The sequence below is a fragment of the Mastacembelus armatus genome, chromosome 11 (assembly GCF_900324485.2).
Source record: "Mastacembelus armatus chromosome 11, fMasArm1.2, whole genome shotgun sequence".
NCBI lineage: Eukaryota > Metazoa > Chordata > Actinopteri > Synbranchiformes > Mastacembelidae > Mastacembelus > Mastacembelus armatus.
The window spans coordinates 21,959,620-21,980,521 of NC_046643.1; the positions used below are offsets into that span (position 1 = coordinate 21,959,620).

At 47.1% G+C, this 20,902-nt stretch overlaps 1 protein-coding gene across 1 annotated transcript in view; it reads left to right on the forward strand.

Moving 5' to 3' along the window:
- LOC113126094 (glutamate receptor ionotropic, kainate 5-like) overlaps positions 1-16,387 on the forward strand; it is a 39,038-nt gene extending 22,651 nt beyond the window's left edge. The window contains exons 10-19 of the mRNA XM_026299907.1: positions 1,097-1,204; positions 1,297-1,500; positions 4,980-5,093; positions 9,551-9,660; positions 9,999-10,172; positions 11,818-11,983; positions 12,361-12,586; positions 13,263-13,391; positions 14,455-14,576; positions 15,608-16,387. Coding sequence (XP_026155692.1) covers positions 1,097-1,204; positions 1,297-1,500; positions 4,980-5,093; positions 9,551-9,660; positions 9,999-10,172; positions 11,818-11,983; positions 12,361-12,586; positions 13,263-13,391; positions 14,455-14,576; positions 15,608-16,387 — 2,133 coding nt within the window. The remainder of the gene's footprint in view (positions 1-1,096; positions 1,205-1,296; positions 1,501-4,979; positions 5,094-9,550; positions 9,661-9,998; positions 10,173-11,817; positions 11,984-12,360; positions 12,587-13,262; positions 13,392-14,454; positions 14,577-15,607) is intronic.
- Positions 16,388-20,902: the final 4,515 nt, after the last annotated feature.

Below are 20,902 nucleotides of genomic sequence, written 5' to 3' on the forward strand. Positions count from 1 at the left end.
CTCCATTTCTAGTCTTTATGCTAAGCTAAGCTAACCAGTTGCTGCAGCTTTTTACCATACAGACTGAAAGTGACTTGTTTTTTAAGCATGTAATTTGTTGTGATCTACTATGATGATCAAAACTGACAGGAAGTGTCATCAAACGATGAGCAGAGTCAGAGAAAATGAAATGACCTTTCTGTTCAAGGGCCTGGAGGGAAGTTAGATATTTAGCTAAACACGTAGACAGGAAGGTGATCAGACACATGGGAAATGGTGGAGATGATTTATGATTTACATGAGCAGAGGATGATGGGATGCCAGAAACCTTCCCAGCACAGGTGAGTTCTGTAAAGCGGTTGTGGGGGGCGGCTCCTGGTCTGGGTGGAGGCTCAGCAAACCCCAGCAGCAGTTCAGGTAGGGGCAGGAGGTCAGGGATGTGAGGGGGTTGGTGTTAGGTCAGCAAATGGGTGTCAGTGTGTGGGGGTTTGTATTTATGACCTTATTTACGGTGCTGAATGAGCCAGGAGGAGCGAGATCCTCCCTCATTGATTTTAGCATCGATTCTGCAGAGACAATGATCCGCTTTCTCTGCATGTCTTTCTGGTTTTTTTTCACTTCCCTCTCATTATTTTTTGGATGCAGGAAGATGTAAAATCATTTAGTACATTTTAAATCATAAAAGACCTGCTGTACTCGCTGGGTCCAACTGCTGGGTGTGTCTACTTCCAAGGGCTCTGAAGAACCCAACACTTTTAGGTTCAAGTTAGGTTCCTTTGTCTTTTCCTGTCACAAGCCTCACAAAGCCCAGAAGTAACGGGGTCTCTGGAGTTCTCCTCATCAATCCAATACTCACAAATGGTATCAGGAGGTCTCCCAAGGTTCTGTTGTTTCCACTGCTACCTGTCAGGTTTGGAGACCAGTAGCTGGCACTAACTTTGGGCACTGCTCAGTAGGTGATGACCTTCAAAACAGTAGATGAAAGAAAAACAACTCACATTTAAAGCTGCTCTGGTGTTTGTGCCTTAAATCCCCCTCTGCTTCATCCCAGCCTCCTCTTCTTCCTCTTCTTCCTTTCCAAAATATTATTGTGTTCTTCCTCCTCCTGGTTGGACAGATTGGTACCTGGTACTCTAACAACACATTAGCAATGAACTCCACTTCTCTGGACCTCAACGCATCAGAGACTCTGGCTAACAAGACGCTGATCGTCACCACAATACTGGTAACAACCAAACAAATCTGTCATTCATGTGTAAGGCAGCATGAAATATTCGTTCGTTCCTTCTTCTTTGACCCACCTCCTTGGTTTGTCAGGAAAACCCGTACGTGATGCGAAAGTCCAACTACCAGGACTTCCAGGGAAACGACCAGTACGAGGGTTTCTGTGTGGACATGCTGCGGGAGCTCGCCGACATCCTGAAGTTCTCCTTCAAAATCAAGCTGGTGGACGACGGGCTGTACGGTGCCCCCGAGCCCAACGGCAGCTGGACCGGCATGGTGGGAGAGCTGATCAACAGGGTGAGTGAAGGACGGTTCTGAACAAGGTGTTGAGACCTCACCTTAAAGTGCTGTTAGGCCCTGACTGGTTGATTGGAGTAGCTGCACAATCACAGTTATCGTGTCTCACTTTGACAAGTCAGGTGTAAAAAACAAATCGATCCATATTCCAAACTGCTAAATGTGCACAGTTGCCAAAGAAAATACAACGAGCCTTAAAACTGACTGTGGGTGGGTTTAGTCTGAGAGAAGAAAGTTAAAGATGTAGTTTTAAACATTGGTACATGTGTATTTGTGAGGATGTCTAAACAAATCCTAACATAAACCCTGAGGCCCAGTGTCAGCCTGAAGATTTAACCTCTGAACATGTAAAATCTCCTCATTTTCCAAAAATATCCGTCACTTTCAACTTTCAAACAAAAGGTGCTTCCTTTCTAGAAAATGTGGTCATGCTGCCGAAATAGTTTCACTTTAAAACCCGTCCTCACTTTCCAGTTCCAGCACAAGTCAGGACCCTGAACTGGACTGAACTGGACGACAGGTCGTCAGGTCTGAAACTCAAATCTCTTCTCACAAAATAGACTGAGAGGGCGCACACACCCACGCAGACACACACATGCCAACGCTCCTCCTCGCAGTCTTTGCCTTCTCTCGCAGCTCTGTCGCAGGCAGTTCAGTGCGCGGCTTTAATTAGACTCAACTCGACTCAAAATGAGCCACTTTCCCTGAGAAAACAACTAAATTGGGCTTCAGCTGAGCCACTTAATACGTCCTCAGCATCCCCGTGTCTGCAGCCCACGGCCGAGCGGCTTTCTGACGCTGCACCACTTCTATAATTGGCTGAGTCTTGTGTTGTAGTTAAGGGTGCCATCGCTGTCAGAGTCCACGTCTCGCACCCCTCGCGCCCGCCCACCGCCGCCTGTTGCCATAACAACCAGCACAGAGCCAGTGTTGGTGCAGATGCACTCGTTGAAGAGTGTGTGTGTGGGTGTGTGTGTATACTGTACTGTATGTGTGTGTGTTCGCCCAATATGCTGCTTCAGATTTTGTCTGGTCGCACCTGAAGCTGATGCTGTGAAGCAACAAGTGATGAAATCTGTTGTTTCTGGTGAAGCCCAGTCTGAACTTTAACCTCGTCCCTCATTGTCCACAGGTAGTTATAACTCTGAAGTATTTGTACTTAGTATTTCCATGTCGTGCTACTTCATCCTTTGACTTCACTACATGTCAGAGACAAACATTTGTACTGCACCACATTTATCTGACAGCTTTGGTTCAAACTAAATACTTTTACTTTGAGCAGAGGATTGTTACTCTGTGGTACTTCTACTGTTACTGCAGTACAGGCTAATGGTAAAACTACTTAATACTGCAGTTTCTTATGGAATCTGTTGAAGTGTTGCAGTAGTTGCACTGAAATGCAGCCACGATCTGTTTCACCTGTAGTTTAAAAAAAACATCTAATCCACCGGACTTTCAAAATAAAGGACACTTCCTCAGGTCCTCTGCTCTTCACACCCATAATGCACTGCTGCTTGTCACGTGGTGGCTCCTGTCTAATGCTGCTAATAACACACACACACTAACACATAATGGTGATGATAATGATGATGGTGGCTGATGAGTGTGTGTGTGTGTGTGTGTGTGTGTGTGTGTGTGTGTGTGTGTGTGTGTGTGTGTGTGTGTGTGAGAAAGAGGAAATGGGAAACACAAACAGGCCATTAAGGGCTAATCAACTGTCTTTTTTCTTACTAATTATCTAGAGCTGTTTCATTTACACTGCACACACACACACACACACACTTTATCTGTAGCCAGAGACTCTTTATGCGTTTTATGTAAATGTGTTAAAAATCACAGTCACCTCTGTCTGTGTTTCGGCCTCGCTCTCTCTCTTCATTGCTCCGTAACACTCACCATCTGAGGCTGGAGGCTTTAAAACAAACACACACTCACAGGCTTCGCTCCGTATGAGGCCCAGGAGTCTGATGAAAGTGGATGAAATTCGTTTAACAAGTGTCTGCTCGTTAATCAATTAAGTGTTAATTAAGGAACAGAGAGGTGTCTGGGGTCCAGGGAAAGGCTCCACTATGGATCCACTCCGTGTCTCTCTGTTGACTTAACCTTAATGAGATTATCTTTCAGCTTTAATTCTGCTCTGCCCTTTTTACCCTGCAAGGTTAAATCCCCGCTCCGATGGGAAACATATTCACATGCATCTGCTGGAAAAAACAGGGATGATTTTGTTTTTTTCTTCTTTCTTTACAAAATCACTTTTTATTTTTGTTGGTTAATAGGGAAAAGTTCAAGTGGACGAGTATAAAAATCTTTTTAACGTGTCCTCAGGTGCAGATATTCCAAACTCAGATAGTGATGCTTTGGTTTGAATCAACTGTAGTCACTTTATACAGACGCCATGACAGTTACAGCTCAACAGTCTGGTGTTCAGGTCCCTGCTGTTCCTGCATCAGGACAAACCTGGACCCCCCCTGTACCGCCACACCTCTGTGCTGGACCAGCTCCAGGACAAAGAGCCACTTTCTGTTGTGTTTTCAAGGTTAATGGAGTCTCTGCTGCAGCATTAGTGCAGAAGACGATTACTGTCCCCTCTGAGTGATATTCTGACGGCGTGAAGCGAACAGGCGACTCCGATTAAACAGCCATCTCTGATTACAAGGCTGACCTCCTGCTGTTAAAGCCAGCACCTTCGTTTAAATGTTCAAACCCTCTTTCCAGAGATTCTGGAGCTTTTAATGAAATATTGATTTTTATTGTACAGAAGTCAGTGTCGAGGGCTTGGCTGCTGCTGAATGAATTATGAGTTAGCGGTGAATTGTTAGTGTGGAGCTCCCCGGGGACAGTGCGGCACTAAAACGGCCTGATAAAAGCTTTTGTTCCTGGTGAGACTCAAACTGGGATACGGTTTAATTTACACTGTGCACTCCATGTTTCTGTGACCATGTTTTCTTATCTTTGCTCAGGGCATGTTAAAGAGCTGGACTCGTACTGTTCAGGTATTGATTCAATAAAATCCCAAATGCAGGAAGTTTGTGCAGGGACCTTCTTTTCCACAGGATATTGAAGTCCCTATCTACGGACTGGATTTCTGCATGTGAAGAAGCAGATCTGTTACAGATACATGGCTTGATTTTGCTGCAGCCGCAAATATCCTGCTCACCTGAGCTCGTTCTAATATCTGATCAAATCCAGTTTAGTGGAAGGGAAATGGAAAATTATTTTTCCAAAGATCCAAAATCACCTTGTTTGCAGTTCAATCACAAATAAAATCACTTTCCCCAATAACTGGAGTTCAAGTTAAAGTTTCATATTATTCTGCATTTTTAATCAAATATTTGAGGAGAAAGTCAAAAATGGAAAAAGGTTATTGATGCTGAAATATTTATTTCTCCCATTTTTGACTTGTAGGTGAAAGTAAAAGGTTTGCTGCAGTAAAACCTTCTCTTCTGTGTGTGTGTGTGTGTGTGTGTGTGTGTGGGCAGAAAGCAGACCTGGCCGTGGCCGGCTTCACCATCACCTCGGAGAGAGAGAAGGTGATCGATTTCTCCAAACCCTTCATGACTCTTGGGATCAGCATCCTGTACCGAGTCCACCTGGTAAACTCACCTTTACGGCTCCTGTTTCCTGCTTTAATTCCTTGGTATTGATTTGATGAGAGTCCAGACTGTTGTCAGTACTGTCTGGTCTGTGAAGGACACATGTTGTGCACAGTCGTCTGTGGAGCTGGAGCAGTGTTTAGTTTACTAATGAAAATGTAGAAATGTGCTGTGGCATCGTTAGAAAGGTGCAGAGCTCTGAGAGCTGGAACTACATTATGGACTAAACTTAAACTGTCCCTGGGCCCTTAGTTTTAATTAATGCTGAAATGTTTGACTGTGCTTTTAAAACATACAGCAGGTTTTTCCTTCAGAAATGTTTTTGTCTTTTAGTACTTTCAGCTCTAAAACCATCAGATCTTTACAACCACCTCCAAAAAATTTTAATTTCCCTAAACAGCTGCTCTCTGTAGTTTTTAGGAGACAGATCAGTAGTTGGGGACTATTTTTAGTGGCGGATGAGTAGTAGTGGCAGCAGGATGGTGTGTGTGTGCGACTGGGTCACAATAAACCAGAGACCAGAGACCACGTAGGGTGAGAGGAGCTGGGGGGCCACATGAAAGCAGAGTCCAGGCACAGACTACTTCTTCTGCCTTTTTGAGAGAAGAGGGGATATGATGCAGCTGGGGAGAAGGTGACAGGAGCTTGAAAAATGAAAGTTTTTCAGCCTCTGGGGGAGGATCGGTGACTCTGCCTCCATGACTGGAATCTAAAGCACGACATGCTCCTGTGCTTCCGGGCGGGTCCTTTATAATATGTGCACAGTGTCGGAGCCAGAACGAGGACGGCATGTTCTCTGTGGAAACAGGCAGAAATGTCTTCAGTGTGGAGGAGTGTAACAACAGCTGAGCGTGATGGACAAATATCAGGAACGAACACCTGAGAATATGATGCAACACTAAACAACTGCCCTGCAAGAAGCTTTGTGCAGCTGCTCAGAGTCTCCTTAGCCTCAGACTCAAACCCAGGATTTGTCAGGAAAATCAGAAACCGCACAACTTAAAATTTAAAAAAATAATAATAATTTCTCACCCTCAGATATACAGATGTGTGCTGCGTTTAAGGACAGGAATAAAGCTGGGGATGTTCAGCTCAGACTAAATTGCCTGTTTCCCCTTGAATGGACTTTATAAAAATATGAACTTTAACCTTGAATATTGCAAAATTAACTCACCAGCGTCGCTGTGTTAAGGTTAATGAAACACACACTGTGATCGGCTGGTGTGTGATTGTCACCTTGGTAACGATGCTTTAGCAGGCGTTACAGAAATGGCTGGTGATCCTGTGTAAACGGCTCCTCACAGCTTAGACAGGAGCCGTCAGAGCAGCTGGAATCGTTGGTGAGTCTTTAAACGAGCAGCTCGACTCTGAGTCTTTGCCAGCGACAATAAATGTTAATAGAACATTTATTTATTTGTGGTTATCGTTAAAACATAATGATGCGTCTCGTGTGTGGGCAGTTGATGCTGTGCGGCGTCTCCGCCTGCAGACACTGTACATCTGCAGCTCTTCCATCTGTCCTGCGTGCGTGATCCGGTCCACAGGCAGAGGCTCGGAGTATCGACTCAGCTGTTTAATGTGTGCAGAGCCGGGGCCGTCCTCTCACGGCTTCATTTCCTTAAGTGTTTATTAAAGGATTAAGGAGACCGAGAGGACGTTTGAGCTCTCAGTTACGGCCTGCAGCAGCTGCTGATGCTCTGCTGAGCTGATCCGGGGCCCGATCCGGAGCAGAACTTCCTGCTTCCTGATCCAGTCTGTCAGGATTTGAAACGAGGCGTCATAAATTCACTCCACTAAACACCAGGCTGCTGTTATCAAGTGCAGCACTGGTGACCATTATGCACAGCAGATAGACTCACTAACAGGTCCTGGTGATGCACAGAAGACCAGCTGGATGAATCTGGACCCCCCCAAGGCAATAAGGACCTGCTGGGCCCCCGTAGACCCTCTTGCTCCCTGACGTGTGCACTTTATCTTTGCTAATACATGATCAAGCCCTCATCATCATCATCAATAACATTAAATGGAGGATCAGCAGTTTCTGGTAATAAAAGAGGATCATGTTGATCATCTGGAGAATTGATCACTTTTACACTTTTCCCTCCCATCACAAACTAAAAAATGAATTTTCCAACATAGAGCAGAACCTTTTGATTTGACCTTTGAAGATTTTGATGTTTAATTAATCAAACATTTTAAAAATGATAAAGAAATAGGCGTGTTCTGTGTTCATAGCATTACCAACAAACCCCATCCAGAGACTGGCAGCACCAACGAACCTGGTTCAGCTTATGGGTCTGTGCCGTAGACCTCCATTGTTGTCCAAAAACTATTAAAAACCCAGCAGGGAGCCACACCGCTGACCTGGCTCACATGGTTCTTCCTCACCAGCAATAGGAGGCCCGTCTGTTTCCAAAAACCAGCTCCAGAACCTGAGAACGGCCGTCACCGTTTACAGGCTCTGAAGGAAGAAAGTTGACTGTGCATGTGAGATGATGTTTGCATGTTAACATTTTCAACCTGTGCGGACGCATCTTTCCATAGTTTGTATCAGCTCACAGGATCAACCCTGATTAGCAGAACCTCAGGTCCCAAAGCCCCAGTTTCTCAGGATGAATCAGTGACCTGTTCCATGTGTGTAAAAACATATTTCCCTTCTTTGTTCAATTGAACTGACAAATTCCCAGCTCACACATTTCTTCATTTCATAAAGAGGAAACCGATCCAGCTGAAGCATCATGGACCCAAACAGACCAGGACACACTCGGCATGAGTGATACAAACACACATGTAGTGTTGAAGCCTTTAAACACATCACACAACCCAGCACTTCGTATTTCCAGCCCGTGTGTGGACAATAGTCGTGTCTGGATTATTTACAGGATAAAAGCCACATTGTGTTTTCAAGCACATTTCAAGATGATAATCCAGTTTATTGCTCAAGCTGTTGACTCCTGCTCACATATTAGTGAAGTGCCATCCTGTTTATCAGAGTTCCTGCCCTACGGTGCCGAACACTGGAAATTTATGTGCTGCTGCTCCCAGTTCATTAGTGCTCGATAGATTATCCGTGTGCACGTGAGGCTCAACGCTTGGACGCGGCGTGTACAAGGCGCCGTGACGTCACCTGAGAGCAGACACCAGCTGTTCAGGAGGGAAATGGTCTTAGTCACAAAAATGTGCGAAGCTGAACGAACAAATTAAAAGACAAATAAAAGAATATCACAGATGTGACGTTCTTCGTTGTGCAGATTGAAAAGAACCTTTCCTGTGTTTTAGTGTAGCTACATGTCCTAGAACGAGGGTTGAGCCCTGGGCTGCAGCGTGAGGCAGGAGGTTTGTTGGGTTGTCCTTCGTGCTCATGCTGATTTTAGAAGTTTCCTTTAGATGAATGTCTCATTAAGTTAAGCTGAAAGTTAATGAAAGACAAAAAACATCTGACGTCCTGGAGTCGATTAGCTCTACCTGCTGTCACCTGAACTTGTCTTACTTCATCTTGTGATCAAGGTTTTCAGTCCTGGTGTTCGGTTTCTGGAGCCAACATGGACAGACCACAGAATCCGAGCTGATTACCTCCATTACAGCTGCAGTCATCTGCTTTAATTGGGTCCAATCTGGGAGCTCCTCCACTTTCTGTGTTGCCAAATCCTTTTTCCAGCTGACGCAGGGCCGGGGGGGCCGGAGGCATCGTAAGCAGCAGGGAGGGGAAGTGATGAAATGGGTCGATGGGAAGCGGCTCCACGGGGAACATCAACCGACGCTCATTAACACTTAAAGAGCTTGTAACAGCAATTTGCTGGTTTATCTTGTGTTTGTTGTGTTGCTGGAACTGCAGGTTTACGTGACAGACAGAAAAGGAAAAGCATCTAATTTTGGGGACTGCGTGGCTGTCAGGGTGATGAGAGGGTTGTGTTTCTGAGCCTCAGATTGTTGACAGTTTTCTGTGTGCTGTGACTGGCAGATGGTCATTATCACAATTCAGTGCTGCCAGCTGGAGACATTAGCACTTCCACTGGTGTTAAACTTCATGTGTCCGTGAATTTAAAAGTTCATGCTTAGATGTGTGGAAGGGTTCGGTCCACATATGAACCATCCTTTCCATGAATGTGCAGAACAGGCAACATGGGCCAAAAAGCCACAGTCGTGATGTACAATATGGAATAAAATAGTCCTGCTCAGTGATTCACATGTGGCACGACATCCTAAACAGCCCGAGATCCTAAAGCTCATCAGCCCCTGCAGGTCTTGTTTCTTGCTGCCCTCCAGTGGTTGAACTTCTCATCACACTGCAGTGACTCAGTGTTTTATTGTTAGTTCTGGTGCCAGACTCTCTACAAAATATCACAGGCTGAATAAATAATCAGAGACGTCAGCTGATAAAACAGCACAGAAGAGATTTGGGATTTTTCTGTATGTGATACTGTCACATGATGTGTGTGTGTGTGTGTGTGTTTCAGGGTCGTAAACCAGGTTACTTCTCCTTCCTGGACCCCTTCTCTCCGGCGGTCTGGCTCTTCATGCTGCTGGCCTACCTCGCCGTCAGCTGCGTCCTCTTCCTCGCCGCCAGGTGACACACCTGTTTAGTTTTGTCCTGAGGGTGAAGGTCACGGGTCCATTAAAGCTGTTGAGATGTGTCTCTATAAAAGTCAGAATAAAGTGGATGTCAGCTGCTCCGTCACTGGTATTAAACCCCAGTTCGTTGATTTACTGGAGTGGAGGCAACTGACCAGTGTAGAAAACATTTTCATTTTCCTGGAGGCTGCAGGTGAAACAGGATGGACAGGTGTCACTGGGCCGTGCTTCTCTTATAACACAGCATCTTTTAGTCTTTGCATAAACCAAAGTGTCTGACAAATTTCAGATTTTCTCATCATGTTTATTTTTTTCTACCCCCCTCCTCTCCAGGCTGAGTCCATACGAGTGGTACAACCCTCACCCGTGCCTGCGGGAGCGGCGGGACGTCCTGGAGAACCAGTACACGCTGGGGAACAGTCTGTGGTTCCCAGTGGGCGGCTTCATGCAGCAGGGCTCAGAGATCATGCCCCGGGCGCTGTCCACCCGCTGCGTCAGCGGAGTCTGGTTCGTACTGGGGGTTGGGGGCAGTTCCATCCTTCCACACCGTCCCACAGCTGTAGATCATGCACACACACACTAACCTGAAGCAACTTGCTGTGTCTTTATAGGAGGTCATTTGTCTTCATGTCTCCAGCTCTGAGGCTGAAGGTTGTTAGTCTGAACTAATGTCAGACTGAAGCTGCTGCTGTTAATCACAGTCTCTCAGATATTACAGTGTCTGCTCCTTCTGTCCCACATGTCAGCCTGGAAAGAACCAGTATACATGTCTGAAATCCTGGACTGGAGGGTGAACCATGATGTTTGCATGTCATTGGTCCCTCCTCCTCCCTCAGTGCATCCACCCTCCTCAGCTGAAGGAGGACAGATGGTGAAATCTCTTCTCTGCTCCTCTAACCTAGACCTCCCTCTGCTCTCACCTCCACAAACCAGCGTCTGACTCTCGCTTTCGTCTAAACTCCAGTTTCACAGCAGCTAAAACGTCTCATGTCAGTCGTGTTGTGCAGAGACGCATTGTGGTTCAGGTATTTTAGCTTTTTGTCTTTTTTCCTTTGCTATTATTTTCCGTTTACGTTAATGTCTGAGCAGAAACAAACTGGTTTTCTCCGACCTCGTCTGTCGTCCTGCTGGTTGTGGAGATAAAAATAACAACTACTCCACAAAATGTGTCCTCTCATTCCTCGTCTATTTTCTCTTCCTTCTCCTCATGTTCTGCAGTCAGACAGATGGTGGAGTGATACTGGGGGGACTGGAGAGGCCGTCAGCAGCTTTTCTCTGACAGTTCTCCGGCTCACTTGGCACTTGGCCCAATAAAATCTCCTGATGGCTGTGGCCCAGACTGCAGCAGACTGACGTGAGTCTGTTCATGGCTCTGCCAGTCTGGTAGGTCCAGGCAAAAGAGAAGGAAACAGTAGAAATTAGGTTGCAGCCATATTGACCTGGGTAAAGCAAAGAACCATGGACTCCAGTCTCACAAACTGGGCCACATGTCATTTCACTTAACTGATGGCTCCCCACTTGATCTGTAAGCTGTTCTGGTCCGTCATGTTGAAGACCAAAGGAGGACTTTAACTGGTTTGTAGTGGATCCAGTGACAACAGATGTACAGCCGATCACGTCACACCAGCAGGACTGAAGGTGTGTTTGTCAGTTTGGACATGAGTTCCTGCTTACAAACCACATTTCACGCCAAACCTGGCAACCTCACTGTGAGGCTCAACAAAGATGTTACAGGCGCTAATCTGTGAACGTCAGAGGTGTCAGGTGCGAATCCTGGACCCAGCCTGGTTCCACCTGGTTCCAGTGTTGATGCTAAGCTAGGCTAACCACAACATGGTGCAGTTCATGTCCTGAACTGTTCTGTCTCTAACCACAGTATGAAAATGTGTTTTAATATCAGGGACGGTGCAGATCACCTCCACCTCCCTCTCCTCCGGTCTTAATTCCCTTGCTCATCACTTCTCTTTCATTTCCTCTGAGTTCAGCTGCAGGTTGATGTCTTCTACCCAAAACTGCTGACGTTTCCTGCAGAGCCTCCATCTGTCTCTCTCCCTCTTTCTGCTCACAGCTCCTTCTCCACAGAAAGGGAAAGACGTGTGAGGGTAAATAAAGGTCAAAGCTCTTCTTCTTCTCTCCTTCTCCATCCCGTCAGGTGGGCGTTCACCCTCATCATCATCTCGTCCTACACGGCCAACCTGGCAGCCTTTCTCACCGTCCAGAGGATGGAGGTTCCCATCGAGTCTCCGGATGACCTAGCCGACCAAACCAACATCCAGTACGGGACCATCCACGGAGGGTCCACCATGACCTTCTTCATGGTGAGACTGGGAGACACTTCAGATTGTCCAAATAAACCTTTGCTATTACTCTTTTCATATGAATATTAACAATGTTTATAAACCATGACCCTTCACAGTCAAAACTAGAAGTAACTGTAATATTGTCAGTTGAATATTTGGATATTTGGAGACGTCCCCCCTGAGGTTTTCATAGGTAAATGTGTACTAAACATGGATATGCAGTATAATTAATAGAAAGATAATCAATACTGAACCAAATGCTGGACACAAAAAAGTGTCTAGTTTATTTTTCTTCTTGTCTAAAAACTACATTATTTTATTTGGGTGGAGTCTCAAATGCATCTTAAAGGGTTGTGGCAAACTGTGACTGTATCTGTCTCGTCCTCATCCTCCAGAACTCGCGGTACCAGACGTACCAGCGCATGTGGAACTACATGTACTCCAAACAGCCCAGTGTGTTCGTGAAGAGCACCGAGGAAGGCATCGCCCGCGTCCTCAACTCCAAGTACGCCTTCCTGATGGAGAGCACCATGAACGAGTATTACCGCAGCCTCAACTGCAACCTCACACAGATCGGCGGACTGCTGGACACCAAGGGATACGGCATCGGCATGCCGCTGGGTGAGTGCACTGTTTTAGTCACAGAGCCAGTGAAAATTAGCAGCATTTAATACTCGTGCTTAGACTGCTGCAGGGTGTTTTCTCCTCTTGGAGCAGAGGGGATGGAATTTAAATGGGGGTGCTGGATGTCCACAGCTCGGGCAGGCGGACTATGATACAGTCAGAGCTGCACCAACAGAGAACAGCGTCTGACAGCATGGAGGTCAGTTAGTGCGTATGATTGAGCCCAGCTGATCTTCTACCAGTGGTTCTTGTCACTGGTCTTTGCAGCTTTACGTTTCCATCTGACAGTCAGAGTGAAACGGTCCAAATGTTCAAGTGACCGATAAAAATGAGAAGTGGCTGCTTTTATTTTGGCGTCTTTACTCTGAGAGCTGAAAGTTCAGTTGATGAGAGGATCCAGATGTTCCCAAAAGTGCTTCCTCCAGCTCATCCTGCTGGATCCACACCAGCGGAGAGATGTCCTTCCTCCGTCCTGCCTCAAGGTTTCCTCTGAGTCATGTCCAGACCACATCCGACGAGAAAACATCCAGGAGGTGTCCTGGGGATTTTGAATCAGAGGCAGATTTAGATCTATAATGATGTGAAGCATATTTTCTTCACTGAAACATACGAAGTGGTCACTGCTATGTAAATCAACATATGAGGTTTTACAGTAACTGTCCCCCCCCCCCAGGCTCTCCGTACAGAGACGAGATCACTCTGGGGATTTTACAGATGCAGGAAAGTAACAGGCTGGAGATCCTGAAGAGACGCTGGTGGGAGGGAGGACAGTGTCCCAAAGAGGAGGACCACCGAGCCAAAGGTGGGTGTCACAGGCCTCTTCATCTTGCACAGACACATTTATTGAAGCTGGGTACCAGTAAAGCCAGTCCAGTAGAGATCAGGCTGGTTTGAGTGGCATTAGTTTTGCAGGTATTGGACTAACTGCAGCTTAGATGTGACTGTGGCTGTTGGTGCCAAAGTTCAAACAGTTGTTGACAGTTTTCAGTCTGAGCTCTAGCGGCTGAGAACAACCTGCGAATCCTCACGAGGTGTAAAACTGACAGAACCTGGATTATTTTATCATTTTCTCAGCCACCGTGTCCAGTTTTCCTGTCTCTGTCTCTTTTGTCTGCATCCACCGCCTCCTGAATTTATTACGGCTGAATGTTTTGATTATTGACCTGCAGTGTTTTTCTCCCGATGTCTCACTGGAACAGAGACAGTTTCTCTTCATCGACTTTCTCATTCACATCAGGGTTTTAGCAGTGGACAGGAATGGGAATTGATTGGCTGCTCATCTGTTCATAGCGCTTTGTTCACTCCAGTGTGTGTGTGTGTGTGTGTGTGTGTGTGTGTGTGTGTGTGTGTTACTACCACTCTGACCCATATGTCCTCACAGAGATATGAAGATGCTCCAAAGGAAATCCTCCAAATTAAAAGTCTTTCTCTGAATAAATGTACGTCAATGTTTTACAGACTTTATTAGAAATGAACTGTGGAGGATAGAAACAGTTTTGCCTCTGACCGATTCCACAGCCAGTGAAATGTGTGAGAAGGCTTCAGTTGTTGGAGGGAACGTGTGAAGGTAGAAAACGTTTCCTGTGTTTCGAAATAAAGCAGCTGCTGTGAAGTTGCAGGTGAATCTGTACGTGAGAGTCGTCTTTGCATTTCAGGCCTTTTCTTATTAACAACACGTCGCCTGAACAGGACCCAGGTTCCCAGTGAGTCAGAGTTATCGATCAGACTTTCTGTAAACCTGCCTTCCACTTCATTTAGGTTTCAGTCATCTCCTGCATTTCCCAGAATGCCTTTCAGCACTAGAACATGTAAAGTGAAAAGACTGAAGGAAAGTCCTGATTGTTCACTCTGTCCGTGCGCTTCAGGTCTGGGCATGGAGAACATCGGCGGGATCTTTGTGGTCCTGATCTGCGGCCTCATCATCGCCGTCTTCGTGGCCATCATGGAGTTTGTGTGGTCGACCCGCCGCACTGCAGAGACGGACGAGGTAAACCTTCATCCTCCTCCTCTTCCTCACTCGTCCTCCTCCTCCCGTCCCGCCCCCGGCCGCAACCTCAGCCCAGATACCTCAGTAGGTCGCCCGCCGGCGTGTCTTTCCATTTGATGCTTTGTTATCAGAATGTGCTTCGTTTGTCAGACTGTGCTGCTGCTCCAGCATCAAACCCACATTGGTGTCTGTCTGTGTCTGTCTGTGTCTGTCTGTCTGTCTGTCTGTGTCTGTCTGTCTGTGTCTGTGTCTGTCTGTGTCTGTCTGTGTCTGTCTGTGTCTGTCTGTGTCTGTCTGTCTGTCTGTGTCTGTCTGTGTCTGTCTGTGTCTGTGTCTGTCTGTGTCTGTCTGTGTCTGTGTCTGTCTGTGTCTGTCTGTGTCTGTCTGTGTCTGTCTGTCTGTCTGTGTCTGTCTGTGTCTGTCTGTGTCTGTCTGTGTCTGTGTCTGTGTCTGTCTGTCTGTGTCTGTGTCTGTCTGTGTCTGTCTGTGTCTGTCTGTGTCTGTCTGTGTCTGTCTGTCTGTCTGTGTCTGTGTCTGTGTCTGTGTCTGTGTCTGCCTCTGTCTGTCTGTGTCTGTCTGTCTGTGTCTGTCTGTCTGTCTGTGTCTGTCTGTCTGTCTGTCTGTGTCTGTCTGTCTGTCTGTCTGTCTGTCTGTGTCTGTCTGTCTGTCTGTCTGTCTGTCTGTCTGTCTGTCTGTCTGTCTGTCTGTCTGTCTGTCTGTCTGTCTGTGTCTGTCTGTCTGTCTGTGTCTGTCTGTCTGTCTGTCTGTCTGTGTTTGTCTGTCTGTGTGTGTGTGTCTGTCTGTGTCTGTGTCTGTCTGTGTCTGTCTGTCTGTGTCTGTGTCATCTGAGACACACAGACACAGACAACAGCGGTTTGAGGTTGGAAGCTGCAGAACATGAACACAGTGACTGAAACTAAGACAATGAACAGGTGTAAACAGTAAATATCCATAGAAATGTTGTTCTCCAGCACCATCAGTGAACATGTTGCCGCCTGCTGTGGATCAGCCTGTTTCTGTCTGTCTCTCAGGTGTCTGTTTGTCAGGAGATGCTGACAGAGTTTCGAAACGCCGTCTCCTGTAAGAAGAGTTCCCGTTCTCGTCGCCGTCGGACTCTGAGCAGCGCTGGGGGCGGAGTCCTGCGTCATCCCTCCCGCCTGGCTCTGGCAGCGCCTCGCCCCATCCGTCTGGTCCGCGAGATGCGTCTGAGCAACGGCAAGCTGTACAGCGGCGCCGGCCCTCTGACAGGAGGGTTGGCTGGGATGGGGGGAGGTTTGGGAGGGGGCCCTGACTTGGGCCCAGGGCCTCAGAGGCTCCTGGAGGATCCACTGGGAACCAACACCACCACCAGCACGCCTCCCCCTCCTCCGTCAGCATCCATCATGGTGGCTCCTCCTGCCCCGCCCCGCAGCTTCCTGCAGAGCTGCAGCCACGTGCGGATCTGCCAGGAGTGTCGGCGAATCCAGAGCCTGCGACCAGCCACGCTCACGCCACCACCCCCGCCTCCTCCCCCATCCTCATCCTCCTCCACCTCCTCATGCTCCAGGATCCCGCCTTTTGTGGCTACACCTGGTCACCACCACCGCCACAACCCCCACCACCACCTACACTACCACCATGGCTCCATGTCGCTGCCTCGCCTCCCGCCCCCGCCTCCCCCAATCCCGACAGACAGAGCTGACAGTGACGGGGGTGGGGGGACTGTGAGCCCACAGCGGGCCAAAACCAAACCAGCACCACCACCTAGACCAATTCCCCCCGCCAAGACGCCGTCACACCCGCCGACAGACTTATTTGGGGGGCACGACTGAGCGGATGGACACTGTCAGAGGGTCAGTGAACTTTAACCTTTGGCCCGGCTAAATCAGCCCCAACCTGCCAATCAGCAGGGGTGGGGGGGGACCATTCTGACCCATTTGCAGGGTCTTTCATTAAATCAACATCACTGGCTCAAACTAGTAACGCTTCCAGGGGATGGACAGATTAAACCACCTGGATAAACAAACAGGAAGTGGCTGCCAAATGGACGCCACCCGGGGGCTCATTTGTTGTGCCCACATGCAGTCCTCCACCTCTTGCCTCGATACGCTCAGTCCGGACCCAGAGACGGACTCTGGTGTTTTACTGTTTGAACACTGAGGCAGGTGTTTGTACAGACGGAGACACACACAGTAGCAGCTGTACAGTTTTCATGGTCAATCATTCGGGCGTCCGTGTAGCTCTCAAATCGCCGTTTGTGTTTAAACAGACTCCTGCTGACCGGTGCTGTGATCCACAAAGCAGAAAAACAGACCCACCAAGACTCCAGTGTACGAAGCTGTGCTGGGGTAGTTCTCACTTCACGCGTCACGTCCAATTCACCAAATAAAGGGAGGTGCACAATGAGGCGTCCTGAGGTATAAGACTAATGGACGGGAAGAGGCCGGACTGGACGTTTCCTCGTGAAGTTTGTTATTTTCATGTACAAAGGTTGAAGTGTTGACACCAGCCAGCCAATCAGAAGTGTCCATGGTTATGGCTTAAACCATTTAGCTCCTCTTGAAGGGATATTTCAACATTTTGTGAAAACCAGTCTCTCACTTTCCATCAATTAGACCTTCAGATGGAGCTGAGCCGGCCTCATGACGTGGTTAGCCTAGCTTAGCGTAAAGATGGGTCCTAGATAATAGGAACCCTGGCAGGCTCAGCTCAGACCTGAGACCAGACAAAGAATGACAGCACAAAAGTCCCCTAAAACCACAAACTGCCATTTTTACTTTACTCTTCCCTGATTGGACAATATCTAAACTGAAGCACTTTAGAAATGTTGAGCGTTATGCTAAGCTATGCTAGGCTAACCACTTCCTGGCGTGGCATCCATCTAATCCCCCAGCAACAAAGAAAACAGGCAGATTTTACAAAATGTTGAACTGTTCTATTAAGGGTTGGACCGTCTAAACCGTACACTGCCGCCACGAGCCGCCAAAGAACAAGGAAGTATCTACTTTACTTTTCAAAGTAAAAGTCCTAAGAATCCTGCAGAACAGTGTTGACAAAAGTCCAGCTGTGCTGAGTGGAAGTTCTAGTCTAGTTCTGTCTGCAGGCCCAAAAGCCCCTTGTTCTAACTGGGCTTACCCCATATCCAGTCCACCCTGGCCAAAGTCCGGGTCCATGTGGAAATACTCCAACTGAACAGCTGAGTGGTCAGGTTTGAGAAGTCTGAGCTAAAACTGTCCCGGACCCGGACTGTAAGAGGCTTTCTGAACATTAGGGGCAGTTCTGACTGGCTGGGGTCTTTTGTTTTTTGTTTCTGCAAGAGAAGGGGGGATGGTTTTTATTTTCTCATAGCAGATTCATATTTTATTTCAGCCTTTTTGCAGTATTTCTTCTCTGATATCCTACTTTTTTCTCTTGTGACGTGTGAAATGGTGGCTGCTGTACCAATTTAAAACAGGAGTTCCCCCCTTTTTAAGGAGGCTGCAGCAAAATATTTGCTATGGACCAGTAACGGGTGCTGCATCTATAATGTGGATCTCTAATGTGAAGACAATACAAATATAGTACAAGACGTTCAGTCTGCTTGGTGAGGAAGAGGTGAGCGCTGAGAGCCACAGCAGCCAAAGTTCTGCTTCGACTTCAGTCCAGAAACATGAGACAGAACGATGCAGATGTGGTCAGGGTTTCCCTGTGGTTCTGGTGCATGAGGTGACGGTTGAGGAACAAAGGGGTCACCTCTTCCGGCTCCTCAGGGGTCCACACTGTATGAACAGCAGCTGTTACTGATTTGATCCTCTCACTGTCTTTCTTGCTGCAACTTGCTGGTTTTGTCTGTTTCTTCATTTTATTCCCATTTGGCGTCACAGGTGTAACTACCTGCTTTGCACTGAACCTGCTGAGTCCTGTTGGTTTTGCAGTAGCATTAACTCACTGTCTTCAGTGTAAACTGCAGCTAATTACAACCCCCCTGGTGGGTTAACAAGAACCAGTCCGTGGCCGGGGGTTGGGAACCTCTGGTTTAAAGTGAAGGGCACCAATCACAAGTTTGTTTGTTTTGGTTTGTTTGTGTTTTCACGGTGAATCGAGCCTCAGCAGTTTCCACACTGTTGTTTCAGTTTCAGACTGTGGTGTTGGTTTTTCAGAGGTGCAGCCATGACATTCATTTCAGGTGAGTATTAAAGTGCAGGTGGGAAGTGTTCTCAATCCGTGGAGCTCACACACACACACACACACACACACACAGGTAAACAAGCTGGAAAAAATGTGATTGTAATCTCCTTCCTGTCCAGCCTGAGTGTTGTTTATTCTTTTATTTCGTCTCTTTCCTGGTGAAGTCTTTACAGGACCAGGCTGCTGATTTTGTGTGTTTCTGTTATTTTCCACAAATCCCATCCATCTCCAGACGTCACTGTGAGAAGCTGCAGTGGAACCAGAGCCTGTAAACAGTGACGGCTGTTCTCAGAGTCTGAACCAGGTTCTGGATTCACACACATTACGCTGAGGACACCACATTGATTGGTGCTGTCAGTCTCTGGATGGGATCTGGACTCAGTAACACACACACTGAATCAGCGGCTTTAAGTTTTTTAAATTGATGTCCTGATAATTCAGTCACCACACTGGGATGTCAGGGGTCAAAGGTCACCTGTCAGCTGCAGGTGTCACCTGATCCACGTCATAGGTGCTGATCGCTGCTCTCAGCTCCACGTGTAGCTGCTTTGCAGTCGCTGCAAACCAGAAGGAGCCACATTAAAGTCAACTCTTTCATTTTGACCCAGAGGTTTTCTTAGAGAGCAGCGTCGGGACTTTCTTTATGTCTGATTCATGTTTCAAAGCTATTTCTGAAAATGACAAACTCACACAGGAATGTTGGTGTGACGTCAGTGTGTGTGTGTGTGTGTGTGACAGAGAGAAGTGAATCCTGCTGCGTCGTATTGTCAGCTGGTGTTTTCCTGCCTCCCTCAGATTTGTACCAGCAGCTGATCCGTACCACAGATGATATTATTCTGATGATTCTGTTGTTATTATTATTGATATTGACGTGCGGGGTGACTGTAGGACACCGGCCCCCTGATGTTCAGTATATAGACACACATTTGGAATAAAAAAAGAAAAACAGTCGATGTACCAAAAACTGCTGTTGCTGAGGTTTTTCTTTCTTCCTTTTTTTATTTATTTCCCAGATAGTTTGTAGATTGTTCTTCACTCACAAACCAGCGTCTGTCTTGGTGTTTTCTTTGTGCTGGTTCACTGAGCTGCTCGTCATGCAGGAGGTGACCGCGGCCCGCAGCCAGCAGAGGGCGCTGCAGGCCAGACACAGAACTGAGGTTTCTCCATGTCAACAGACAGACACAAAGTAAAACGATATCACACATGACCTGCTGCTTTTAAACACTGCATATTAAATCTGTTCCTGCGGGGAAACTCTCACATTACTCACGTTTCATTTCATACATCAAGTCCAGCCACAGGCTCTGACTTGGCTGATTGGATTCACGTCTCAAATACAAAAGCTAATCCTGAGAATAACTTAGGAGTCATTGTTTTCTCTCGACTCTCTGACTGAGAACAGACAGTTTCTCATCTGCACATGAAGTGATGTGTTCAGGGACGAAGCGTTTCTGTAAGAGATAAACGTGTCAGCAGAGTCTTTATCTAATCCTGAGTCTCCAGTGAAGGCTGGAATAACCAAAATAATGTCTCAACAAGTGAAGAACGAAAAATTGGATTTCTAAAAACAAAAGCATGTGTGGGCATATAATATTTGGGGAAAACAGCAGGGATGAATGTGTCCATGTTTTCTTTCAGCTGTAAATCGTGAAGCTGGCTGAGCATCTGATGGTAAAAAAGCAGCAATGAAAGGAAACACAATTTTGTATAATTAGCTTCACAAAGACACAATGAGCTGTTTGATTGGATCACATTAGTCAGTGGGCGTACTCAGTCTGCAAATGCTGCTCTGCTCTCCGGCACGTTCACCTGCTCAAATGCTGCTTTCCACTTCTCTGCTTCCAGGTGTGCGACACAGGAAGTCCGAGGACCGCGGCCCCCGGATGACGTGATGGTCAGTAATTCTTGTGTGAATGTCAGAGCTCTGTGAAAAGAGGTGATAGAACCACAAAGACCCAAAAAAAGACAAAGCAGACACAAGATATCAACAACCACAATGAGCAAGTGTAAAAGATGCAAACACCTGAAGACACATCCTCATGTGCCCAGTTTGTGCTGGATAAAGCAGCAGTCTGGACTCAGTGTCTGTCAGTGTGTCTCAGTGTTTTCACAGGGCAAACAGATCCAGTCAGTCCAGTCCTCCAGCCTGTGTGTCTTTATGTGTGTGTTAATAACGTGTA